The sequence below is a fragment of the Chionomys nivalis genome, chromosome 8, assembly GCF_950005125.1.
Source record: "Chionomys nivalis chromosome 8, mChiNiv1.1, whole genome shotgun sequence".
Lineage (NCBI taxonomy): Eukaryota > Metazoa > Chordata > Mammalia > Rodentia > Cricetidae > Chionomys > Chionomys nivalis.
Genome location: NC_080093.1, coordinates 14840987 through 14866042, shown reverse-complemented (window position 1 = coordinate 14866042; position 25056 = coordinate 14840987). Strand labels below are relative to the sequence as shown.

The 25056-nt window shown below is 49.5% G+C and overlaps 3 protein-coding genes across 11 annotated transcripts in view; all 3 read right to left on the bottom strand.

The window, feature by feature from the left end:
- Positions 1-864: 864 nt before the first annotated feature.
- Positions 865-6369, bottom strand: Fgf8 (fibroblast growth factor 8). Of its 8 annotated transcripts, none has more exons than XM_057779031.1 (6): positions 6338-6369; positions 6009-6237; positions 5579-5665; positions 5171-5351; positions 1961-2067; positions 865-1155 (listed from the first exon to the last, which is right to left on the bottom strand). In XM_057779031.1, exons 1-6 carry the CDS (start codon positions 6367-6369, stop codon positions 865-867), a joined length of 927 nt encoding a protein of 308 aa, XP_057635014.1. The 8 variants fall into 8 exon arrangements, with proteins under 8 accessions (XP_057635014.1, XP_057635016.1, XP_057635019.1 ...); XM_057779033.1 differs by having other exon boundaries at positions 5171-5318; XM_057779036.1 differs by having other exon boundaries at positions 6201-6237.
- Positions 6370-11611: 5242 nt separating this feature from the next.
- On the bottom strand, positions 11612-13483 carry Npm3 (nucleophosmin/nucleoplasmin 3). 2 transcript variants are annotated; one of them, XR_009057605.1, is made up of 7 exons: positions 13359-13483; positions 12950-13035; positions 12656-12775; positions 12453-12546; positions 12060-12169; positions 11910-11964; positions 11612-11802 (listed from the first exon to the last, which is right to left on the bottom strand). XR_009057605.1 is itself a non-coding variant. In XM_057779278.1 (6 exons), exons 1-5 carry the CDS (start codon positions 13474-13476, stop codon positions 12069-12071), a joined length of 519 nt encoding a protein of 172 aa, XP_057635261.1. In that variant the 5' UTR covers positions 13477-13483; the 3' UTR covers positions 11612-11964; positions 12060-12068. The 2 variants fall into 2 exon arrangements, 1 of the variants encoding a protein (XP_057635261.1); XM_057779278.1 differs by having other exon boundaries at positions 11612-11964.
- Positions 13484-14263: 780 nt separating this feature from the next.
- The window catches only part of Oga (O-GlcNAcase), a 42234-nt gene continuing 31441 nt past the window's right edge, over positions 14264-25056 (bottom strand). The window contains exons 15-16 of the mRNA XM_057777484.1: positions 18661-18820; positions 14264-16197 (exon numbers count right to left, since the gene is read on the bottom strand). Of these exons, the coding sequence (XP_057633467.1) occupies positions 16061-16197; positions 18661-18820 (297 nt within the window). The 3' untranslated portion in view covers positions 14264-16060. The remainder of the gene's footprint in view (positions 16198-18660; positions 18821-25056) is intronic.

Here is a 25056-nt window from a genome sequence, read left to right as displayed (position 1 = left end):
AGTTCAGTTTTGGGGAGTCAGGTTCTATAGGCTTTAACAGCTCTACAGTCTGTGACTACACAGACAGTCAAAGGGGCTCGTCACCCCAACCACAGAGGGCTCCAGCCTGTTCTTCATTTTGGCCCTGGGCTTGGAAAGAGATAGCAGAGCAAGGGGGTTCCCATTTGAAAGCTCCAAGGACAGCTGAGAATATTTCCACCTTTCCCTCCCTGTTCTATCTTACCCGTCTAGGGGACTAAAGGGGGGAAATTGGCAAACAGGAAGGGGGGGGCTTAGACCAAGGGTGGCCTTGGACCTGCCGCTGGGACAGCACCTCAGAAGGGCCTATCCCTGGCGGGGCTCACTCTCCAACACACATTTCTAATATGCAAGTTAAATAAACATTTCAGTCATTTAATAGTAACTAGTACACAGCTACCCCCACTGACACCCACCCCTAAGGGACTGAGACCTAGGCCAAACCTTTTGCTCCCTGCCCCTGCCTGGGGCACAGAGTGGCCCTGGCTGGTCTGGCCAGGTGCCCTGCCAGTGCTGGGACCTCAAGAGAACGTCTGCCAGACTAGAGAGCCCTCTACCCACCCTAGGGAGGCCCACGGGAACCCAGCCTCAGGTCACCGCAGGGCTTTCCTGAGAGCTAAGAAGACAGACACCACAGCCAGTGGAATACAAAAATAGAGCCTCTCTTTTGTTAAAAAAAAAAAAAACAAAAAACAAAAAACAAAAAAACCGAAAACAAAAAACCCAACAGCAAACAATATCCACAACTAGAAGGCTGCTCCCCAGCTCCTCCCCTTCACAGTGCCTCGACTGCGATCTCTCGCTGGAGTCCGCAGTGGGCGGCGCGGGGAGGGGCCGGGAGGGCGCCTATCGGGGCTCCGGGGCCCAAGTCCTCTGGCTGCCCCGCAGGCTGCGCGTGAAGGGCGGGTAGTTGAGGAACTCGAAGCGCAGACTCTGCTCGGTGGTGTGGTGGCCCCGCGGCAGCCGCTTCATGAAGTGCACCTCGCGCTGGTGCTGGCGCGTCTTGGAGCCCTTGCGGGGCCGGCCCTTGCGGGTAAAGGCCATGTACCAGCCCTCGTACTTGGCGTTCTGCAGCGCAGTGTAGTTGTTCTCCAGCACGATCTCGGTGAACACGCAGTCCTTGCCTTTGCCGTTGCTCTGCAGGTAGTTGTGGGGGCAGACGTGATGTTACGGAGCCTCCCTCCATGTGAGACAGAGGGCCAGCGGCCCCAGACAGCAGGTGGGCACCCCAGCAGATGGCGAGGGGAGCCCGAGCCCAGCCCCACCCCCTACCCGGGCACCCGCTCTCTAATCCCTCACAACCCGCAGCCCACCCGGCAACTTCCTGTCCTCCTGGGCAGCAGGGACACATGGCTGTCTACGGAGGGGCTGGGCCCGAAGCAGAGGGGCCCAAAGCCTGCCTGTTCTGGCCTACTGCCCATCAGTCTGGCCTGGGCTGCCCGCAAGCGTTTCTCCACCTGCCCCCCTCAGCATCTCCGGACTCAGGATCAGCCCCCAGCACAGCAACCCTATGCGGGGGAGGGGAGGCCTGGGAGGGGACTCTGAGGCCCAAACCCTGAAGCCCAGGAGCAGGGCGCTTGAGGCTGGAGAGGAGCCGTGACTAATGGGGCCATTTCAGAGCTAGGCCGAGGGGCTGGGCCTGCGGCTTACTGAACATTCCAAATGCTGGTACCATGTAATTGGACATAATAGCAAAGCAATTTGGCGATTTGTTAAAAAGATATATGGAATTTGCCATCACCACCCCCAACCCTTTTCCTGGCCTTCCTCCTTCATCTTCATAGGTTCTCCTCTCTCTGGCGTCTCTCTCTCTCTCTCTCTTACTCCTCCATCTAATCATTGGACAGACCCTAAGGGAACCAAGGTACCATGCATATCCACCAGGCTGTTGAGATTAAAATGCACCATGTCCCCAAGCCCCACTTCCCTTCTGGAACCTCACCTTGGCAATGAGCTTCCCCTTCTTGTTCATGCAGATATAGAGACCTGTCTCTGCTCCCCGGACTCGAACTCTGCTCCCAAAAGTGTCAGTTTCCACAATGAGCTTTGCTGTCAGGGAAGTCATGCGATGGTCACTACATCTGTGACCTGTGTTCCACAGCTTTACCTGGTCGGCTGGTCCAGGGCTGTGCCCTAACCCTGGAACAAATGCTCCAAGGGCTAGGAACAGAAAGCACAGGCTAGCCCCAGCCCACTTTGCTAAGCACTGGGCAGCCCCGAGAAGAAGCAACTCTTTTTTCAGACCCCGAGACTGCAGCGCTGGACCAGATGGTCACAGTTTACAACCTGAGTTTCACAGAACAGTTTGGATGCATCAAATCGAGAAGCCCGAATCTCCATTCCTCTTTTCATGCTAGATGCCAATATTATCAGGTTGAGGTACCAAGTATGTAGATTCCATAGCTAACCTTGAGAGATCTCACAATATCATGAACTCATTAAGAACATCTGGGAACAGTGGTGGCCCCCCACCATGAGGCTAAGTAAAAACCATCCTGTTCTGTTCCTGCTGCTTCAGTTCTAGCAGTCCTGGCCATCTTCCATCGGTTGGGCAGCCCTGCTCTTCAAGAAGTGACAGAGAGGGGCTGGAGAGATGGTTCAGCGTACTGCTCCTGTAGAGGACCAGAGTCCAGTTCTCAAGACCCACACAGCAGGACCCACAACTGCCTGCAGCTCCAGCCCCAGGGAATCGAACGACCTCTGTGGGCACCTGTGTATGTGTGTGCTCTCTCTCTCTCTCTCTCTCTCTCTCTCTCTCTCTCTCTCTCTCTCGTGTGCACACACACTCCATTTAGAATGAGATGAGTCTCAGAAGAGGAGCAGGGCATTTCTCCCTCCTTCAACAGACTACTTTCTGGAACCAGACACAGGCAGGAGGATCCTGCCCCTTTCCCTCGGCTTCCCAGTCGTCAGAGTCCAGCTCTACCATGTAGACTCCAACGACTCAATTGTCTTTTCTCTTTTAGCCTCCACTACAGATGGGCTTCTTAGGCAAAGGCCAAATGCTTTCAGGGGTGATAGAAGCTTAGGACTGAACTCTGTGCCCTTCTCTCTCTCCTTCCAGTGCATGTGGACAGTCAACTTGTCTGAGAGCCTGGGCCTGACCACTTCTTTATTCTCTTAGAGACTGTTCCCAAGAAGAGAGGGACGCTGACTAGATCTCCTTCCTAATACAGAGCCCAGCCCTTTTCCTCCTCGAGAAAGCAATTCTCTCTCTCTCTCTCTCTCACCACTACCAGAGGTGGGAAGCCCAGGGGTCATCAATGAAGTCCCCACACTGCCTAGCCTCTAAGGCTTCCTCTCTTTACTTCCCAGGTCAGCAGGGAAGTGCAACAGCTCACCTGTCCTCCTGCTCACCTCTCCTCAGACCCAGGCAATCTGTTCATTCTTCTCATGCTTACTTGGTAGAGCAAGAAGCAGTTGTTTCTCTGTCAGGGAAGGACGCGGGCTAGGGAAGGGCTAAGAGGACCCTGCTCTGAAGATTCCAGCCCAGCATCATACGACAGAGTGGGTACCTCAGCCCTTTCTTGGGACTTCTCCACCGCTCTCCCTAGTCCCTCTGTTTTCAGAGCTCAGGACCCCAACTTCTGCCCTGCAAAAGGAACCCTGGAAGCCTCCCCTGAGTCTGAGGGAAGTCAGTGGGCATCAATTCCATCACTGCTAGCCATGTTTCCCCTTCCCACCCCAAAACCCAAGGATGCTAGGCCATTTGCTCCAGCAGAGTGGACTCCAGAGGGGCCAGCCATTCTTTCCTTTTCCTTGTTGGGAAGCTGAGAAGGGCAGCAAGCAGCCAGTTTGGAGGGACAAAGGGCCTGAAGGCCGGCTCTGTCAGCCCAGCGGGGGAGCTTGGCCACCAGGCAGGCTGCCCCCCACCCCCACCCAAAGAGCCCCAACTCTCCTCGGATCAATTTGGGGAGTCTGGCCATGCAGTTTACAGCGGCTTTCCCAACCAGGCTTTTGGAAAGCTTAACATTTTCAAACCTATTCTTCCACCCCAGTGACAGATTTATCCCAGGAAAATTATGTCTCCTCCTCCAGCTTTGAAGGGAAGTCAGCTACGTCGATGCTGAAAAAATGCAGCGAGACATACTCGATCCCCCAAACTGGCTCGAGAAGAGGAGAAAGTATTCAGGAAATGTTAAAAAAGGTGAAAGCAAGAAGAGCTTTAATCGCTCTGCCAGACGCAGGGGTCTCTCCAGAGATTCCCAGAGAACAATCTTTAGCCTTTTTTTTTTTTTTTTTTTTTTAACATTTACAGACTTGCAAGTCCTTTCAAACTCTACATCTGAAAAAGAAAAGGCTTGGTTCTTTTTCTGATTTATATCATTCTTCATTTTTCTCCTTAGCTCTTAAAATGCCTCACCTTTTTATTACATTTTAATAGAGTCTTCCTTTCTCCTTTCATGCTGGGTTAAGTTGGTCATTATTTAAAGGTTTTTAAACTCACAATAATCGCTTTCTAAAAACAACACCAGCCACCCGGAGGGTTTGCCTTCCTTGTGGTACCTCCAGGACCCTGGGAATTGGCCCCATCTCAGGACAGGAATATTGAATGTTTTAGAAATCAATCAGTCCTCAGCCCCTGCTCCGGTAGCTCCCTGTACTCAGCAGCCCTACGGGGAGCCGCCAGCCAACTCAGCCCCCTGGGGTGTCCACGACTGGAGTCCGGGGTCTAACCCAGGCCTAGCCTCCCTGTGCAATTGACCCTACTGATCAGTTTGCAGCATCCCCCTGTTCCAAGCTGGGCAAACTGGGGCTTTCTCTCGCTCCTTTCTCCCACTCGCCTTTTGTGGGCCCTGGCGACATATCCTCTTTCAAGAACTTCCCTTAAATCTGGGCCCCCTACCCTGAACCCTCTGCCTCCACCTGCAGCTGGAAAGAGGTATATGAAGGGGGGAGGTTGTAAGGGAGATTCTCGGATTCGTTCATTTGTGGAGTAGGGAAGAGAGGGCACCTGTGGGCCACATCCTCCCCAGGGTCCTTTTCCTACCATTCTCTCCAGCTGACCCTCGAGGCACCTTTTTTGCCTTAACTCCTTCCCTTCTCAGCTGGGGAGCTCGCAGGCCTCTCTGGCCACTGCAGCTGGGGCTGGCGGGGAGTGGCGAGGTCCGCAACTACCTTTCCTCTCCAGGGTCCGGGGAATGCGCCTTACCGAAGGGGTCTCCATCTTCTGCCATGGCGTTGATGCGCTTGTTGGCCAGGACCTGCACGTGCTTCCCGCTGGTGCGGCTGTAGAGCTGGTAGGTCCGGATGAGGCGGCGGCTGAGCTGATCCGTCACCAGGCTCTGCTCCCTCACATGCTGTGTAAAATTAGGTGAGGACTGAACAGTTACCTTTAGGAAATTGAAAAATACACAGCACGCCATTATAATGCTACTCCGCCCAGGGGTCCCGAGTGGCCCCCACTGCCCTTGTACCCACCTCCCGCCGCGCCAAACAGCCAGCAGGGACTGGGGGCATCCCCCCAACATGCTGGCTCAGGCCACCAACCCCCGCGGGGAAGTCGCGCAGACCCAGCCCAGGATGGATGAACCCGGGATGAGGGAGAATCTGGACCCACCTGTTGGGAAACACCCTGGGGCTCCCGGCCAGCTCGGAGCAGGGAAGCGGGCTCCCTGCCCAGCGCAGGCCCCCCGCCCGGGCCTTCCTAGAGGAGCAGGGTGCTTTTAAGTAGCGAGGCAACGCTACCCGACCCGTGACATTTATAAAGACAAATTTACGGAGCAAATGTTGAGAGTGCAAAGGGCCTAGACTAACACGATCGTGGGCCGAAACCGGCCACAAGTCTCCCCAAGAGAGCAGCGGAGAGGATCTTTGCTGCAACTACAACCCAACTTCCCCTGACAAGGAACACACGCTGGCTCCAGCTCCCGCCTTCCTAGGAGGCCAGGTGTGTGGCTACAGGTAAAGTTCCCATCCACCCGACCTGGCTGGCACGCGTTTGAGACTCGCGGGGCTCAAGACCCTGGGGCTCTAGTCTCTCCACTCACTCGCTGTGTGACTTTAGGCAGCACACTGTCTCTCTGTTCCTTAGATCCCTCCTCGGGGTAGTTTGGGGCTGGATTTGTAAGGTTCTTTCCAGCCCTGCTGCGCTGGCCGAAGGGTCGGTCCTCGTGTCCCTGCCCGACAGTGTCAGCCGGGTCCCCCGCGCCCGGCCCCCGCCTCTGCGCAGCGCTCCTTACCTGGGCTTGGAGGCAGAGAACCAGCAAGTGCAACAGCCTGTGGGAGACAAAAGCGGGCAGGAGAGAGGCGCGAGGTGAGCGGAGAGGGCGCGGCGGGCGCCGGCAGACCGGGACGCGGGGGCGACCGCGGTACTCACAGGCAGCTCAGCGCGGAGCGGGGGCTGCCCATGGCGCGCGGCCCCGGGAGCACCGAGAGCCCGGGCGGGGTTACGCTGTCCCACAGGAGGCCGCGGGGGACGAGCCAAAGGGGCGGAGGCCGAGGATGGTCGGGGTGCGGGAGCCCAGCGACGATGCCGACGCGGTTCCGCCGGTCCCGTGGAATGTCGTGCTCGCCACGCGCGCTGATCCTCTCTGCACCGCTGCCCGAGCCGGTGGCCGCTGGCTGCTCAGGAGTCGGAGCAGGCGGGAGGGTAACGGGTCGGCGGGGTGGGTGGGAAGGTGGGGGAGGGAGGGGGAGGGCAGGGGCGGGGGGCGCCGCACCGGCCGTGACGGGGGGAGCGCGGGGCGGGCGGCCGGAGCCCGCACCCCCGGCTGGGCGCTGGGGCCGGGTCGCCTCCCGGGGCGGGGGCGGGGCGGCCCGGGGCGGAGCGGCGGGCAGGGCTGGGATTGGGGGGTCTGGCCCAGGGGAGGGGTCTGGGGACCCGCGGGAGGGGCGGGGGCGGCTGGTTTGGGCACCTCCCACTACCCTTGCCTGTCTCCTTCAGCGTCCCTGGGGCCGGATGACCCAGGGATGGGGGGCGCCTCCGGGACAGCAGGTTTGGTGGGGTCCTGTGCGCTTGAGTCCCGCGAGACTGTTTCTCCGCGTGGGGCCGGGTCTGCTTACATATCTGGTCCCCTTGCCTGTTTTTGAGTCGCCTACTGCGTGCTTCGGCCGCACTTGTCCCCTTTGGAAGCGGCAGCTAACAGCGGAGTGCTCTGGATACCAATGCAGAGTGTCCCTTGTGCGTTACTGGAACCGGGCTCCTCCACCTTTCTGAGAAGCCAGGCCTGCTGATTTCGTGTCTCAGAGTCTCCAAAGAGGCCCTTGGAGGAAGGGATGCCTCCTGTCACCCCACTATCACCATCAACCTTGCCCCTGCCCGTCCCCACCTCACCCCCACTAGCCTAAAGCTTGAGAGGAACCTTGAGGCATCTATGTGGTAGCAGCCCAAAGGTCCCCGCAGGACCCACAGTCACTGTCCCTCTTCTAAAACTGAGCCGTTGGCACGGGCAAAGATAACTACATTGAGCAACTCTACCTGAGGAACGAGGACTTGGACCCGAGCTACCTAGCATTTTCCCCATTCGTTTTCCTTGAGTCGGCAGGTATCTGGTGTCTTGTGTCAGCTGGGAGGGGGTGGCGCTGGTGAGAAGGTAGACTCACGGAAACTTTCCCCAGCCCCTACCTCATAGCTTTCTTCGCAGGGCTTCTGGGAGCCCCGATCCACTACTTTGTTTCAGTGGGCACTGCCTGGGTAGGCAGAGATTTCCTGGGCCGGGTATCTCTGAGAAACAGGTGAAGTCACTGATGCCCACCCAGCTGCTGCCTTCACCACATCCTCCACCGACTGACCCTGTGTCTCTGGGGTAGAGCTAGAGGTTCTGGTGGCCCTAGGAAGTCTTCGGAGGTCAGAGAGAAGCAAGCAGGTCCTTGTCAATCAACACACTCCCGTTCTGCCTGCCTCTCCCTTTCTGTATCCCATCTTTCCCCACTCCCAGCTGCAAATGCAAGCACGGAGCAGTTTACAGAAGGGCGAGTCCCGGGAGTCCGTCTCAGCCCTGCAAGCGGGCAGCAATATAGGACGGGTTCCAGGGAGTCCCTCTCAGCCTTCCTCAGAGAAGTAGACTTCCTGAGCCCATCTGTGACTGCCTTCACGAATTCTGATCCACACAGACCTGAAGGCAAGGGACTTAGGAGTTCAGGACTTCCAGCTCATGGCGGAGCTGGCAGAATCGCTCTGTGGGCAGTGTTTGTTGGAGGAATGGGTGGGGGGAACCTGGCTGAGCATTTAGACTGCATTCCATCCATGGTGACTTTCCCAAGGAGACTTGGCTTCACCTGCCAACAGATGATAGCCAGACAGACCAGTTATTGCACACTTGTATCTGGTAATGATTTGGCAGGCAATAGCTCCTTTCAACCCCTCTGGGGTCCATGAAGGGGAAGATTGGTCAGAGGGGCTTTAGTGTCCATAAACAAGGCCAGCCCCTTCCTTTGGCTGTGTGCTTTGCTACTGGCCTTCAGGATAACTTGTGTAGCCCCTTTTGCCTTGCTCCAAGCTGGCAAAGGTGATGTCTGTTTGCTCACGGACTTTACTTCATGTGCTGTGAATAAGAGGCCCTCGAGAGTGTTTATTTTTAAATGTGTTAATGAGTGAATGCCTAAACAAAGCCTAGCCTCCTCCTGAAAACCAAGGGCCCTCTCCCCACCTTGAACACAGCGCTCTGAAAATAAGCTTGAGGAACAAGACAAAGGCCGGGATCAGGGAAACCTCCTGTCCTTAGAGCCTGCAACCCAGTTCCTCCCGGAGAGTGTATGTATAGGGAAGAGCACCTGGCTGGAAGCAGCTCCTCCAGAGCTGAACCTTAGTGATCAACCATCTACAGTGTCACTGCCCTCGCCCTCCGCAGACACCAGCACTCTCAGAAGGGTCCCAGGTCAGGGTTTTACTCCTACTTTTTATCTCTGCCTCCCGCCTCTGAGAGACCAAATTCTTTTACATGTGGACACTCCTAGGAAGTGGATGGAACATCACCCAAATCTTCGGGATTCTTCTCGTTTCCCCCAAATTCCGTGTCTCTTGGAGGTAGAGAGAGATGGGTCTCCCCACAGTAGGCACCCAGAGTAGGCGGTGACTGACAGATGCAAATGTTTCACCGGGCTCCCGTAGGCCACTCTCCCTCCCTCCCGTGCCAGCTTGCCTCCCGGCCAGTTCCCTTCTTCCTTTATCTTATCAAAGCCCCGTAATTACAATTGCTATTTTGTTTCCTTGAATCTGCAATCAGAGCTCCCGCGCCTAGATGAGGGAGCGCCTGTCACCCTGATCTCTGAGTGACAGCCTGGCCACCTTTCCCGGCCGCCCCCACACTCCGCAAACACAAACACACATGCACACACTCCCTCCTGCAAACACAAACATACACTCTTTGCCAACACAAACGGCCCCCTCAGCAAACACGCGCTCGCCAGGACCCAAACGCACCCCTGGTCTGGCCACAGGCCCCTCAAATCCACACCCAGGCCTCCAGCGTGCAAATGCAAATCCCCGCTAGGACGTTAGCCGCTTCTCACCGAGACCGAGAGCCTCCGTTCTTCGGCCCCCACCCCTAGTACCTGGTTGCTGCTCTTTCAGCGTTCCCCAGAAGCCATCCTATGCCTACAACCCACAAATTCTCTGAGGCCAGAGAACTGACAGCACTCCTGTTGTGTACTAGAGTGCAGAAAAGGGGTATCCTGAAAAGGTGTGATCTGGAAGGAGGGAAAAACAATTCCCAAGTCTGTCTGCGCCGCACCACAAGGGGCCGGGAGACTCCTGAACTAGAAGGCAAATGTGGATTGGGCTCCCACTGCGGGCAGGACCCTGCTCTTAGTCCACCGCCAGGAGACCCACCGGGAAAACAGGCGAGAAATACAATGGGCGATCAGCGGAGTCACAGGGGGTAGCCACTGATGGGGGGGGAGTATGCGCACGGGGTAGAAGAGTGAGTTTGGGAGGTTTGAGGAGAGGTGGCTAGTCTCTGCATGTAAGCACGTACCAAGGGGTTGGAGGCAGGAGCCCAAAGAAGGTAGGAAAAGAAAGGAATGCCACCAACTAACTCTTCTAGCACGAGTGCTTCGTGTGAATGAAAACATATATGCATTCAAAATTTAATGACTTATTCCCGCCTATTTCGCCTTAAATTTAGCGGTCGTTGGCCCTTAGGAATTACGACCACAGCAGTTTTTTTTTTTAATATTTATTTATTATGTATACAATATTCTGTGTGTATGCCTGCTGGCCAGAAGAGGGCACCAGACCTCATTACAGATGGTTGTGAGCCACCATGTGGTTGCTGGGAATTGAACTCAGCACCTTTGGAAGAGCAGGCAATGCTCTTAACCTCTGAGCCATCTCTCCAGCCCGACCACAGCAGTTTTTAAGCACGCCCACCAGAGGGCGCTAGTTCCTCTTTCCCCTCCAGTTCGAGACTCTGCGAATCGCTCCTAGCCGGTCGGTGGTGGAAACACCTGGAGGTAAAGGCCCTGGGCTGGAGAGGCCCCACGATCCTGATCTCGAAACAAAGAAGGGTGCCTTTTGTCTTCCACTTGAGAAAGGGAGACTGAAAACTTACCCCTAATTCATCACCTCATCACATAGATAAAGAAAAACTTCTAAGACCGAGAGGTACCACTTCCCTCTCCTCCTACTCCCTAGAGCCCAAGCTGGGGTCCAAGTCCCAGTTTTCTTGTTTCAGTTTCTCAAGTTTTGCCCGTGCTACCACACCTGGGTTAGTTACTGCTTTCCATACTGTGGGGGACACTCGCCACGTCCCAACCCAGCCTCTTTGTATTATGGGAGGCCCCCTACTTGTTGGTCAGCTGGTGTGAATTGGCCTGATTCTCTCAGGCCCTGTTCTCTGTCCATCTTCAGCCTGTCTGGGGAAATAACCTTTTGTTTGTTTGTAGGGCACTAATGCCCCCCCCCCATTAACACAGCTGAACTGCTGACCCCAGAGCTGGTTGCACAGTCCTCACACAAGCACCCCCTTTCTCTTCCTGGCATAGCAGTAAGGTAGACGCCAGAAACACCTGATTCTAGGGAGGAGACAGTATGGTGGAGTGCTGGGGGGCAATAACTCCTCAGTCGAGGAGGCTGATTCCCATGGGCTCCTTCCGCCCCCATATGCCAGGCCACCCGGATTCTGGTTTCCCTGTCACCCAATCTGGCCAGTTCCCTCCATCTGGCCCTGGGAATCAGGTTTCTAAGGGCCCTGCTCTACTCAACATGCCTCAGAGACCAGAAGAGCGAAGACGGGTCCCCAGCCCACCCCTCACAGGCCCTCTCCCTGAGCTGAGCCCCTCATGGGGTTAGACATGCACATTCCTCAGGTTTCTTAAGCCCACTTATCTGTCCCTCTCTGCCCATCAGCCTGAGTGCTGACAGAGGCCCAGACCCCTTGTTTGGAGGCTGATAACCTCCTGCGATGGCCCTCCCCCACCTGCAGGAACACGGAATAGGCTGGAATGGGAGGTCCCTCAGCAACAAGGCAGAAGGGATTTAGGCCCGCTTTTGGTCCAAGGCCCTGGGGAAAAGGATGCCACATTTTCTCACCAGGACTCGACATCTACGACCACCCTTTGTACGGCCACAGTGCCATCTGGTGGTCCCTAGGGAAATCTCAGCGCTGGAAAAAGCCACACAAGAATTGCAAAAAACCAAACGCCACTTTATTTAGATCTTTATCTAAAAATGTAAAAAGTGTTTAAAATGTTCTTAACTTTTTTTTTTTTTTTTTTTGCAGTGCTGGGAATTGAACCAGGGGGTTCACAAAACATTCAATCTGGGCAGGCGGAGGGGGGAGGAGGTCAGGAGAGATGTTCAAATGTATCCCACCCCAAGAGCAAAGGGAAGCTTCAGGCAACCTGTAGGAGCAAACACAGGGCCCTATGGAGAATGCCCACTCTCTTAGCACCGGTCTCCCACCTGCCCCTTCCCAAACTCTCCTCTTCAACGAGAGAAAAACATTTACAATTCTTGAAACTTGTCCAGGAACATATGGTGCATGACGCCTGCAGCTCCCTAACCTGAGAAAAGCAAGTACGCAGTCAGTATCTGAGCCCTCATCGGCTCCCCTTTACTGCTCTTATCCTCTAGGGGTCCCCTCCCCCTTCCCACTCACCCAAGGGGGCTAGGACCTGCCCCCGCGCTTTTTGGCAGGAAGGATGCCACACAGCTTGATTTCCTCCTCCTCACTGTCCTCTTCTTCAGAAAAGTCATTGTTTATACACACTGGAGGAGACACACATAGTCCAGACACTAACTCAATGACGGGGAACCCCTTCCTCCAGAGCTAAGTCTAGGTGGGGAGAACTTCAGGAAAAAAAAAAAGCCCCCTCCCCCCCCCATGGATGGAGCGGAGCCACCTGGGCCAGGTTACAGGCAGTTCATAGGCTTGAGTGGGGCGGTGAAAGCCACATAATAAGGGAAGCACAACCTGGGATGCAGATGCACTCGGACCAAGTAGGAGGGGGAGAGGGAGGGAGGGCCTAACGGGACGGCCCACTCTTCTCACCAATCCGATGCCGACCAGTGATGCGCACGGGCCCAGAACCCGACTTCAGGCGGAAGGTTACAGGTGGCTGGAGCTGGAAATCATCTAGACTGAGCTGGAAGACGAGAAGGAAGGCTTGAGCCACTCTGGCCCACCCATTCTGAGACTGATACCGAGGTTCTCAATTCCCACCGTACTACAATGAATACGTGGCTACAACTCACCATGGGCTGGCAAGATAACCTGAGATTGGCCACAGGAACAGCAATCTCCTGGTTGTCGTGATCCCGGGCCACAACTTCCACCACATTACACTCGTCCTTGGCCCCCTCGGTAAGGCACAGCTGAAAGGGTACACACAACCTCAGAGTGAATCTCAGTGAAGGCTGACAACCCAAAGGGAAGACATCTTACCCTAAAACCTGCCCAGTCTCGGGGTAAGTGACTCCCAATCCGGGGGTGACGGGGGATGCGTAGATGGATGCGCCCTGCATCTCCACCACTCTCCAGTCCCTTACCATGTTCAATCCCAGCACATGTTCGGTATCATCCTCCTCCTCAACCTTGAAAGTGAAGGAGCGGGTGTGGCCGGAGAGCTCACAACCTGCAAGAGCCAGTGCGTTCGTTTGCCTGAGAGGTCCACGCGTGGAGGCGACAGCGCTCGAGAGCGTTTCACTAACCCGGCTGATCCCTCCCATTCGGCCATGTGCCGCCGCGGGCTGACCGGCCATTGATTCACCTAAATCTCTTAAAACACCTGGGCGGGCGGGCGTCCTTCTTGGGCCGTACAAGCCGCGGAGTAACCGTTAGGGTTAGGGTTAGGGAAAGCGAGGAACCCTCGGCCCACACCCACGTCGCCCAACCGCCATCCTCAGCCCAACGTCTCACTCGCCCCGTACCACCCTCTGCCACTCCTGTCTTCAATACCGAAGAAGAAACTGTCCATCGTGACTGGAGCCGGGACTCTCAGGCCTCCCATACCCCCAGCTCGAGCTCGGCTCTCTTGACTGAAGAACGCTAAAGCAGCTGCAGTGCCGGCGGCCATGCTGAAACGGCCGTGGAAGCCCCGCCCCCCCACGCACCGAACGCGACACCTCAGCCAGTTCCGGCCCCGCCCATTAAAGGAGACGCGCGCAGAGAGGCGCGAGGCACGGAATGCGGGCTTAACGTCGGCGTCCACTCATTCCCACGGCCCTGAGGACTCTTGATTTTCTCTAGCTCATCGCATTCATCAAGACCCTTTCTTCCAACCTGGGGTTATGTAGAGATGGTAGTGTACTTCCTCTTTCAGAAAAGTTAGGGTGCAGAGCAGCCATTTTTATTTTCCTCAGGAATTCTCACCCACACCTTTGCCATATTAGCTACCCCTTAGATAAGCTTCCTGATCCTGATGGAAGCTAGACCGGAAAGGAGCCACGCCCAGATGTGGGAGTCAACTCCTGCTCCAAATAAAGCCGCACTTCCCATCAGCCTAGGCACATCCTGCTTTGGATTCTCCACTCCTATAACAGGCTACCCACACCCCACACCAGTACCCCACCATTCAAGGAGACCAACCCATGCACTCCCTAATCTATAGACAAACTCAGAAGAGACCCCTCTACTTCAAAGATTTTAACTTTAGTAAGAAGGCAACTTACTTAAAAATGAACCTGCTTTTCTGAGAAAAACTGGACGTTCTTTGCTGGCGAAGGCAGGAGGGAGCACTGTCATCAAAGTGCAGTCTAAACTGAAATCACTTTGGAGAGGAGGAATCCCTGCCCCTGCTGAGGCATGGAGAGAGGACAGAAAAGACGGGAGAGCAGAGAACAGGCAGCACACCATCACACGAATCCACTTCAAGTTTTATTTTGCCTCTTGCATGGTCTTCAGATAGCTTTACAGTCCGTTTTCTACAGAAATTGAGCTGTGAGCCAAACAATCAACGAAATGGTATTCCAACCTTAATAACCATGAAGTTGGCACAGCACTTTATCCTAGAGCAATGATGGTATGAACCTGGACACATCTCAGTTATGTTCAGATCATCCAAAGTGATTACTGAAAACCAACATAAAAAACAACTTGTTTAAAATTCCTGATTCCATACGAAACTGACTCTGAAATCTTCTAAATAAAAGGTTGTAATTCCCACTAGGGGATGGGGTGTATTCAGAGAAAGGTGAGGAGCATTAAACTGTCTTACTCTCTAATAACAATTTTGCCCTTTACTTTAGCCTTCAAAACCAAACTTGATTTTGGTTTTTCAACACATCCTATCAGGTTTTTACTCTAAGAGGCTTCTTAGCAAGCACTCTCTCCTGGGCTTCAGCTGAAACTCAACTAGCTACACTAGATAGAGTGCTAAACTGAAGACTATCTCAAAAGCTCACACTGGAGTTCTATAAAAGAAAATGTTTCAAGTTTCCTTTTTTCTCTCTCCCCTCTCAGCTCAGAGCTCAAAAGCTGATGAAAAACTAGAGGGAAGATAACAAAATACTGTTGAAATCTATGGAGAAGTTACTAGCTAGTCATGATTATAAAAAAAAACAAACAAAAAAACCCTGCAGAGACTATCTGCCAGCTTCATGCTCAAAACCCTTAAGTTCACCAAATCTAAATTAAAATACATGAAAGTTTTCAGAACCTCTGATTAAAAGAAAGTATACTTATGGTTAACATATTCTTTCTTTTAAAATTAGATACAAACATGCGAGAATTCAAGACTGATTCAATTAAACCAGTAGTTAACAGGTCTTGAGAAGAATGGTGGCTGCCCTAAGGGCAGAGAGCACTAGTCAGCTCTTTATTTACCCTTACTCGACAGCAATGTCAGAACATTTCACATGCCCATCTGCTAGGAAGGTTCATTTCCAGAAATAACTACACTTCCCAAGAGATTTGAGTCCTATGAAGTTAGACACTCATACTCCAAATAGTCACGGCCTATCCCTTGGTGGGAGGCACTTTAAAAACAAATGCAAAGGAAATCTACCATCCATGGTTTACATTATCCAAAGTGCCATTCTAAACCAACACCTCTCATCTTCAAAGGAAAAAATATATAAAAACAGTAAACAAAAAGAACAGTCAGGTTACAGCTAGTCTATATACAAAGAAATTTACAAGTTCGTCAATTTGGCCTTTGCCACAAACAAATGCACATTTGTCCCTACAAAGCACAACTGCCTGAACCAACATTACAGCCAGAGCTTTACAAAAAGCAGAAAAATTGCCCAATTGGAACCCACTAAATCCTTCTCATTCCTGCCATGTCTCCAAAGAACAGAGACATTCATTCAGCACACCAAGGAGAATAGAGTGATTTTCATTACTCTTAGGTGAGAAATGCAACCACACTGGATGCAGAAAATAGTGCTGATTACATTTATTTAAGAACCTCTCCCTATAGAAGCCCACAGAGGTCCTGCTCCCTGACCCGAGACCCACAGGAGGGCACCCGCATCTGTTCACACAGGACATGCAGCAGTACTATCTTCTTCCGGCCAGCGGGCAGGCTGAGAAGGTGATGGTGAGCTCTAGTCATCGCCGTTTGCAATCCGCTCCAGAGACTGAACTGTATGAAGACCTCAACACCAACCACAAGGTGGGGCTAAGAGCCTTTGGACAGTTCACAGCGCCAATGAATGTCACAGGCTCCGACCAAGTATAACCACATCCTTTGGAAATCCTTCCATCTTCGCAATTTCAAAACAGCCTAACTTGCTGTAGAATTCCAGAATCCTTTTATCATCTGGTCTTACTTCACAGAAAGCCCCCCGGGACCCTAAAAATTAAAATATTTTAAATGTAAGTAAGTATATGATACAAGCATGAATAATAATGTTTAATACAGATAACAGCTTTATCCCTAAATTTCTGAATTCTACAGAGATCCAATTGCCTCTGCCTCCCAAGTATTGGGATTTAAGATGTGTGCCCACCATTTTTTCCAGCTTAATTTTTTTTTGTTTGTTTTTGAGATAGGGTCTCATTGTGTAGCCCTGGCTGGCCTAGAACTCACTGCTAGAACAGACTCATTCTGAATTCAGGAGATCGACCTCCCCTGTGCTGGTGTTAAAGCAAACATGTGGCACCGCAACTGACTTTAGTCAACAGTGAATGAGGAAAATTCTTTGAGAAATGGGTATTGAAAGTAAAGGTAAGTTCTGTTCAAAGCATCCAACACCTTTGAAGAAATGAGACAGAACCTACGCTAACCTGTCACAAGCCAGCATAACCAGAATGTGAACATTGTTTTAAAAAAATTATTTATCGGGGCTGAAGAGATGGCTCAGAGGGTAAGGGCACTAGCTGCTCTTCCAGAGGTCCCAAGTTCGATTTCCAGTAACCACATGGTGGCTCACAACCATCTGTAATGTAATGAGACCTGGTGCCTTCCTTGCCAGCAGTACATTGTATGCTTAATAAATAAATCTTTTTTAAAAAAATTAATTAAGTAATTATTTATCCTCTGGGTCTGTTTAGGGGCAGGGATTACATGTGGAAAGAAGTCAGAAGACAATTTGCATGAGTGGGCTCTCTCCCCCGTATGGGTCCCGGAGACTGAATGCAGGTCATTATGTTTGGCAGCAACTGCCTTTCCTCAGCAGGCTCATACATATTCTTCAGACATATTTAATGTCTGTGATATTTTGTCCTAAGTACACACTGAGAATTACCTTCTAAAGCTAAATAATTCTGCAAAGTGGATGCAACTAGTTCAAATAATATATAAATGCAGCAATGAAAAAGTTGAGTTCTTTTTATTTTCCTTTCTACAGGGTCTCACTATGCAGCCATGGCTAGCCTGAACTCAACTATGTAGACCAGGATAGCCTCAAACTCAGAGATCCACCTGCTTCTGCCTCCTGAGTGTTGGGATTAAAGGTGTGTACCTCCATGAGTGGTTTACAAGGTGGATTGTTTATTATCAGCAGCTGTGAAGCTAAGGCAGGAGGATCACAAGTTCAAGGACTACCTAGGCTACCATATTGAGTTCAGGCAGCTTTCATTTTTAAATTTTAAAAGGCCACTTAAAAACATGTGTCATTTCTCATTGAGGCTCAAGATTAGTATTCATGCTATAAAACGATGAAGTGTTCTCCAACAGTCAATGAATACCACTTAACTTCTACATCAGCAATAACTCAGAACAAGAAGCCAGCCAGACACAGCAGGTACAGACCAGTCACTTTAGAGGACAAGGCAGGAAGGCGCTTGAGCCCAAGAATTGAGGGCAAGCTGGACAATGTAAGACCACACACCACCCCCAAAACACACATAAACACAAAAGGGGGGAGTAATATAACTGAAAAACAAAATTATAGTGTGTATGTGCCACAGCGGACACGTGGAGGCCAGAAGACAGCTTTGTGGAGCTGGCTCTTCTACTTTTACAAGGATTCTGGAGACTGAACTCAGGTGAGCAGGCTTTTTTTAAAAGACCATGGCATGGATATGGAAATCAGGGAGCAACTTTGTGATGTGCCAGTTCTCTCCTTCCCCCTTATGTGAGTCCCAGGGACCAGAGTCGGGGTACCAAGCTGGGGTCTGTGAGCAGCAGAGGCCTTCACCCAATGGGCCCTCTCCCACCCACCGTGTGTCACTATCACCCTTCCCCGTCCCTGTTTTTTTGGAGATGGTTTCATATGCAGCCCAGGCTGGCCTGGAACTTGTAGCAATCCTAGTACCTTAGCTTCTTGAGTGCTGGGATTGTCAGAGTAACCAGACCCAGATTTCTTTTATTATGAGTAATCTCAGCACTCAGGAAGCTGAAATAGAAGACTGTGCACAGTGCTCTAGAACAGGCTGAGACAAAACTAGATTAAATACTTTAAAAACTATAGGACTGGTAAGATGGTTCTGTGAGTAAAGAGACCAGTTACCAAGCCTGCCAGCCTAAGTTTATCCCCAGGACCACACATAAAAGGAGAGCATCAATTCCTACAAGTTTTCCTCTGGCTTCTGTTTGCATATTCACAAAATAAGTAAAAATAATAATACTAGGGGCTGGAGAGATGGCTCAGTGGTTAAGAGCATTGCCTGCTCTTCCAAAGGTCCTGAGTTCAATTCCCGGCAACTACATGGTGGCTCACAACCATCTGTAATGAGGTCTGGTGCCCTCTTCTGGCTTGCAGACACATACACACAGACAGAATATTGTATACATAATAAATAAATATTTAAAAAAAATAATAATACTAAAAAAGTCTCACTCAAATAATGCAACCCCACAACCTGTACTCACCATTAGCCTTCAGTGAAGACAGGAGGCAAGCCATCATGCTTTTAGCAACACTTGGGTCAGTGACTTTTTTGTGAATATCCATCTTTATCAGAGAAGGAAAGTTAGCAAGGAAAGTTTCTGGCAAAACCTCCTGCTCTTCATGGAAACTTAACATTATTTTCTGGAAAACAAAAAACAAAAACTTAGAATCCTTTTAACTTTCACGTTACTTTTATCTCTGTCCCAGAACTCAGGAAAGGAAAGCAGTATTAACTTTTCCAGCACAGAATAAGAAGAAATGAGCTTACAATTCTAAAAGGTGTATCTATAGCCAAGTACAGTATAGTATATTTAATCCCACTTCTCAAGAAGTAGAGGCAGGCAGATCTTTGTGAGTTCAAGGCCAGCCTGGTCTACAGTGAGTTCCAGACCACCTAGGGATAAACAAACAGCAAGACCCCATCTCCAAAAATCTCTCCCCTCTCAACACACCCCAAAACTGAGTGACCGACTATCGTCTAGGGGGCTTAATAGATTGGGAGTTAAAAATACTTGCTGCACAGTTCTGAAGGCTGGATTTCAGGATCACAGCACCCATGTAAAATGCCAGGCACAAACCTATAACCCCACTTTGAGGCTGGAGTAGGGCTGTTGAGGCTTGTTGTCTTCTGGCCTATCTGAAAATGTGAACCCTAGGTTCAACATGCCTCAAAGTAGTAATAGAGGACACACTTACTCAATTCTGAGTTTCGGCTTCCACGCGCACACACAGGTACATACACATACAAAAATAAATCTTTGGAGCTGGAGGTTAAGACCTCCTGAGGTCTTACATTCAATTCCCAGCAATCACATGGTGGCTCACAACCATCAATAATGAGATCTGGCGCCCTCTCCTGTCATACAGGCAGAACATGGTATACAAAACAATAAAATCTTTAAAAAAAAAAAAAAAAGCCAAGTGGTGGCGGCACAGGCCTTTAATCCCAGGACTCGGGAGGCAGGGCAGGCAGATCTCTGAGTTCGAGGCCAGCCTGGTCTACAGAGCAAGTTCCAGGACAGGCTCCAAAGCTTCAGACAAATGTCTCGAAAAACCAAAAATAAACAAATCTTTAAAAACTTAGACCAGTCATGGTTGTTCATGCCTCAATACCAGAGTCCTGTAAGTTTAAAGTTGTTAGTCTGGTCTACAACAATAAGTTCTAGGAGTGCTGGGCTATATACAAGGAGATTCTGTCTCAAGAGACCAAGGCAACCAGACATAAAACAGTGACAAACACTGGTTTAGCATGTGTGAAGCTGGAGACTCAATCCTCAGCAACACAGAGACTTTAAACATCTGCCAGGCAGTGGTGGTGCACGCCTGTAATCCCAGCACTTGAGAGGTAGAAGCAGATGGATCTTGATGAGTTCACGGCCAACCTGGTCTAGAGAGCAAGTTCCAGGGCAGTGAGAGCTAGAGAGAGAAACTCTGTGTGTGTGAGGGGGGGGGGGACTGACATGATGACTCATACTTTTAATCCCAGCACTTGGGAGTCAGAAACAAGTAGATCTTTTTGAGTTCAAGGCCAGCCTGGTCTACATGAGACCCTGTCTTGAAAAAGCAGAATAATTACAAAAAAGAAAATAAAATGAAAATCTAAGTCAGTTATTCAGAGGACAGGAATATCTTGAGTCCAAAAGTTCAAGGTTAGCCAGGGCAATATATTCCATTTCCAAAAACACCCAGACAGATACTCAATACGGCACTCTGAAACAGACAGTGAAACAAAGTAAAGATGATACTAGGAAAACAGCCTGGAATTTGGATATACTCATGTGTCAGCAGTGGTTTCTTAGGCTTGAGAAATGTCAAAAATGAACAAGGGACAGACTGGAACTCTTTACTAACTGATAAACGTCTGGAAATCTACAAATTATTTAAAGTAACTCTAAAAAACTGTCTAATACACACACACAAATGTGAATATACTTACAATAGAATAAAAGAATCATGGTTTTCCCTTCAAGACACGCGTCTTATTTAACTAAGTTAAGAAACAAGGTGCTGCGAGATAACATTCTTATACACTGTAAAGATTTATCACTCAGCCGGGCGGTGGTGGCGCACGCCTTTAATCCCAGCACTTGGGAGGCAGAGGCAGGCGGATCTCTGTGAGTTCCAGGCCAGCCTGGTCTACAAGAGCTAGTTCCAGGACAGGAACCAAAAAAGCTACGGAGAAACCCTGTCTCGAAAAATCAAAAGAACAAAAAAAAAAAAAAAAAAAAAAAAAAAAAAATTTATCACTCGTACTGTTTTAATAAAATGCTGATTGGCCAGTAGCCAGGCAGGAGGTATACGCAGGCTGACCATACTAAGAGAATTCTGGGAAGGAGAAAGGCAGAAACGCAGTCACCAGCTAGTTGAAGCAAGATGAGAATGCTAACTGAGAAAAGATACCAAGCCACGTGGTAAACATAAGAATTATAGGTTAATAAGTGTAAGAGCTAGTTAGTAATAAACCTAACTACCAAGCCAAACAGGTTGTAACTAAGCCTCTGTGTGTTTATTTAGCACTGTATGGCTGTGGGACTGGGTGAGACAGAAACTTCCATCTACAAAAAGGGGCTGCAGATGCAGGACAGTGACAGAGCCGAAGTCTCACTGCAGGTGCATCACTGAAGCAAAAGGGATTCCCATCACCAAACTGGGCTGCCTGGTCAAGGTCTTGTAGCTCATACCAAGAGGAAATCAACCTATTTGCTTGGCCCATCAAGGAATTTGAGATTATTTTTTCTTGGGAGCATCCCTTTAAGGATGAAGTTTTTGTTTGTTATTTTTTGCTTTGTTTGTTTGTTTTTTGCTTGTTTCTGCCAGTGTGAAAGCAGATCTGGGTCAAGCAGACGAGGCTTAGGGCTTGTGTAACTAATGGGGACTCACTCCAGTCCTGTTGGTCTGATGATGAGCACTCCAGGGAGGTAGCTATTGCTATCCAAGAGGCTGTTACCTTGTCAAGCTTTCTACTGTCCTTGTGTAGAGAGGCTACAGGGGGCACAAGACTGTCCCAGATTGTGCCGTGCAAGGTGACAGGGTTCTCTGGCCCCACAGGCACTGGCATCGTCACTGCTCCTAAGCTCTAGAAGCTGCTGCCAACAGCCAGTACTGACGATGACTACACACCAACCAGAGGCCGTACTGCTACCCAGGGCAACTTTGTCTAGGCTTATTGCTGTCTGATGCCCCCAACCTCCAGAAAGAGACTGTGTTCACCAAGTCTCCCTATCATGAACTGCCCAACCATCCTGTGAAAATTCATACTAAATTCTCCACTCAAGAGACTCAGGCTGGGGGGCTGGAGAGATGGCTCAGTGGTTAAGAGCATTGCCTGCTCTTCCAAAGGTTCTGAGTTCAATTCCCAGCAACCACATGGTGGCTCACAACCATCTGTAATGAGGTCTGGTGCCCTCTTCTGGCCTGCAGACATACACACAGACAGAATATTGCATACATAATAAATAAATAAATAAATAAATATTTAAAAAAAAAAAAAAGAGAGACTCAGGCTGCAGTTGTGGCCAACACATAGGATTGTTACAGAGGAAAAATAAACTGAATTAAGACAGTTAAAAAAGACAAGCAGCTTACCAAGTGGTGGGTCTTACCTATAATCTTAACATTTGGGAGGCAGAAGGAGGAACAGGAGTCCAAGGCCAGCTTTGAATTCGAGGACAGCCCTGATTATGTGTGACCCTGTCTCAAAAAACAAACAAACAAACAAACAAACAAAAAAGCCCCAGAAGTGCTGGAAAGATGGCTCAGCAGTTAAAGGTTCCTATTCCCTTCCAGAGGATCCCCAGAACACACATCACAGCACACAGCCATACATATGTAACTTCAGGTGCACAGACATAAATGCAGAAAAGACACCCACACACATAAACTTTTAAAAAATTAAAACAAGCCAAGTGGTGGTGGTGCACACCTTTAATCCTAGCACTTGGGAGGCAGAGGCAGGTGGAACTCTGGGAGTCTGATGCCAGCCTGATCTAACAAAGCAATTTCCAGGACAACCAGGCATGTTACACAAAGAAACAATGTCTCACCCTAAAAATTCTACCAAGGAACTTCTACAACTCATAAAGAATTTCAGTAATATAGCAGGATACAAGATTTACTCAAAAAAAAAAAAAAAATTCATCAGTAGCCCTCCTATACACAGATGATAAAGGGGCTAAAAAAGAAATCAGAGAAACATCACCCTTCACAATAGCCACAAATAGCATAAAATATCTCAGAGTAACTCTAACCAAACAAGTGGAAGACTTGTATGACAAAAACTTTAAATCTTTGAAGAAAGAAATTGAAGAAGACACCAGAAAGTGGAAAGATATTCCATGCTCTTGGGTAGGCAGAATTAACATAGTAAAAATGGCAATCTTACCAAAAGTAATCTACAGATTCAATGCGATGCCCAGCAAAATTCTTCATAGACCTTGAAAGAATGGTACTCAACATCATATGGAAAAGCAAAAAAGCCAAAATAGCTAAAACAATCCTGGGCAATAAAAGAACTTCTGGAGGCATCACAATCCCTGACTTCAAACTCTACTACAGAGCTACAACACTAAAATCAGCCTGGTATTGGCATAAAAACAGACAGGAGAATCAATGGAACCGAATCGAAGACCCGGATATCAACAATCTGGTATTGGCATAAGAACAGACAGACAGAAGGACCAATGGAACCAAATTGAAGACCTGGATATTAATCCACACACCTTCGAACACCTGATTTTTTACAAAGAAACAAAAAACAAACGGAAAAAAGAAAGCATATTTAACAAATGGTGCTGGCATAAGTGGATATCAACATGTAGAAGAATGAAAATAGACCCCTATCTATCACCATGCACAAAACTCAAGTCCAAATGGATCAAAGACCTCAACATAAAACCTTATAGAAGAGAAAATGGGAAGTACACTTGAACGCATTGGCACAGGGAACCACTTCCTAAATAGAAGCCCAGCGGCACAGACACTGAGAGAAACAATTAATAAATGGGACCTCCTGAATCTGAAAAGCTTCTGTAAAGCAAAGGACATGGTCAACAAGACAAAATGACAGCCTACAGAATGAGAAAAGATCTTCACTAACCCCACATCAGACAGAAGTCTGATCTCCAAAATATACAAAGAGCTCAAGAAATTGGGACACCAAAAGATCACATAATCCAATAAAAAAAAAAAATGGAGTACAGACCTAAACAGAGAACTCTCAACAGAGGATTCTAAAATAGCTGAAAGACACTTAAGGAAACGTTCAACATCCTTAGTCATTAGAGTAATGCAAATCAAAACAACTCTGAGATTCCATCTTACACCTGTAAGAATGGCCAAGATCAAAAACACTGATGACAGCCGGGCGGTGGTGGCGCACGCCTTTAATCCCAGCACTTGGGAGGCAGAGGCAGGCGGATCTCTGTGAGTTCGAGACCAGCCTGGTCTACAAGAGCTAGTTCCAGGACAGGCTCCAAAGCCACAGAGAAACCCTATCTTGGAAAAAAAAAAAAAAAAAAAAAAAAAAAAAACCAAAAAACTGATGACAACTTATGCTGGAGAGGTTGTGGGGAAAAGGGAACACTTCTGCATTGCTGGTGCGAATGCAAGCTGGTACAGCCCCTTTGGATGTCAGTGTGGCGATGTCTCAGAAAATTAGGAAACAACCTTCCTCAAGACCCAGTAATACCACTTTTGGGTATATATCCAAAGGATGCTCAATCATGCCACAAGGACATGTGCTCAACTATGTTCATAGCAGCTTTGTCATTGCCAGAACCTGCAAACAACCTAAATGCCCCTCGACAGAAGAATGGATAAGGAAAATGAGGTACATTTACACAATGGAGTACTACACAGCAGAAAAAAATAACGACAGCTGGAAAACATTATTTTGAGTGAGGTAAGCCAGACACAAAAAGACAATTATTGTATGGGTTTTTAGTCACAGGTGGTTTTTTAAACATAAAGCAAAGAAAGCCAGCTTACAAACCACAATCCCAGAGAACCTAGACAACAATGAGGACCCAAGAGACATACATAGAGCTAACTTACATGGGAAGTAGAAAATAGAAAAAGACAAGATCTCCTGAGTAAACTGGGAGCACGGGGACCTTGGGGGAGGGTTGAAAGGGGGAGAAGAGAGGCAGGGAGGGGAGCAGAGAAAAATGTAGAGTTCAATAAAAATAAAAAAAAAAGAATGTCTCAAAAGAACAAAAGACAAAACAAAAATTTAAAACAAGTACCAAGATTATAACTGTGAGTACATCACATTAAATAAAGCATGTTAGTTCACCCAAGGCCATAAATTTAATCCTGATCAGAATTTTAAAAAAGTAAATAAAGTTAGTTAAGAAAGCACTGCAAGCTGGCTGTGGTGG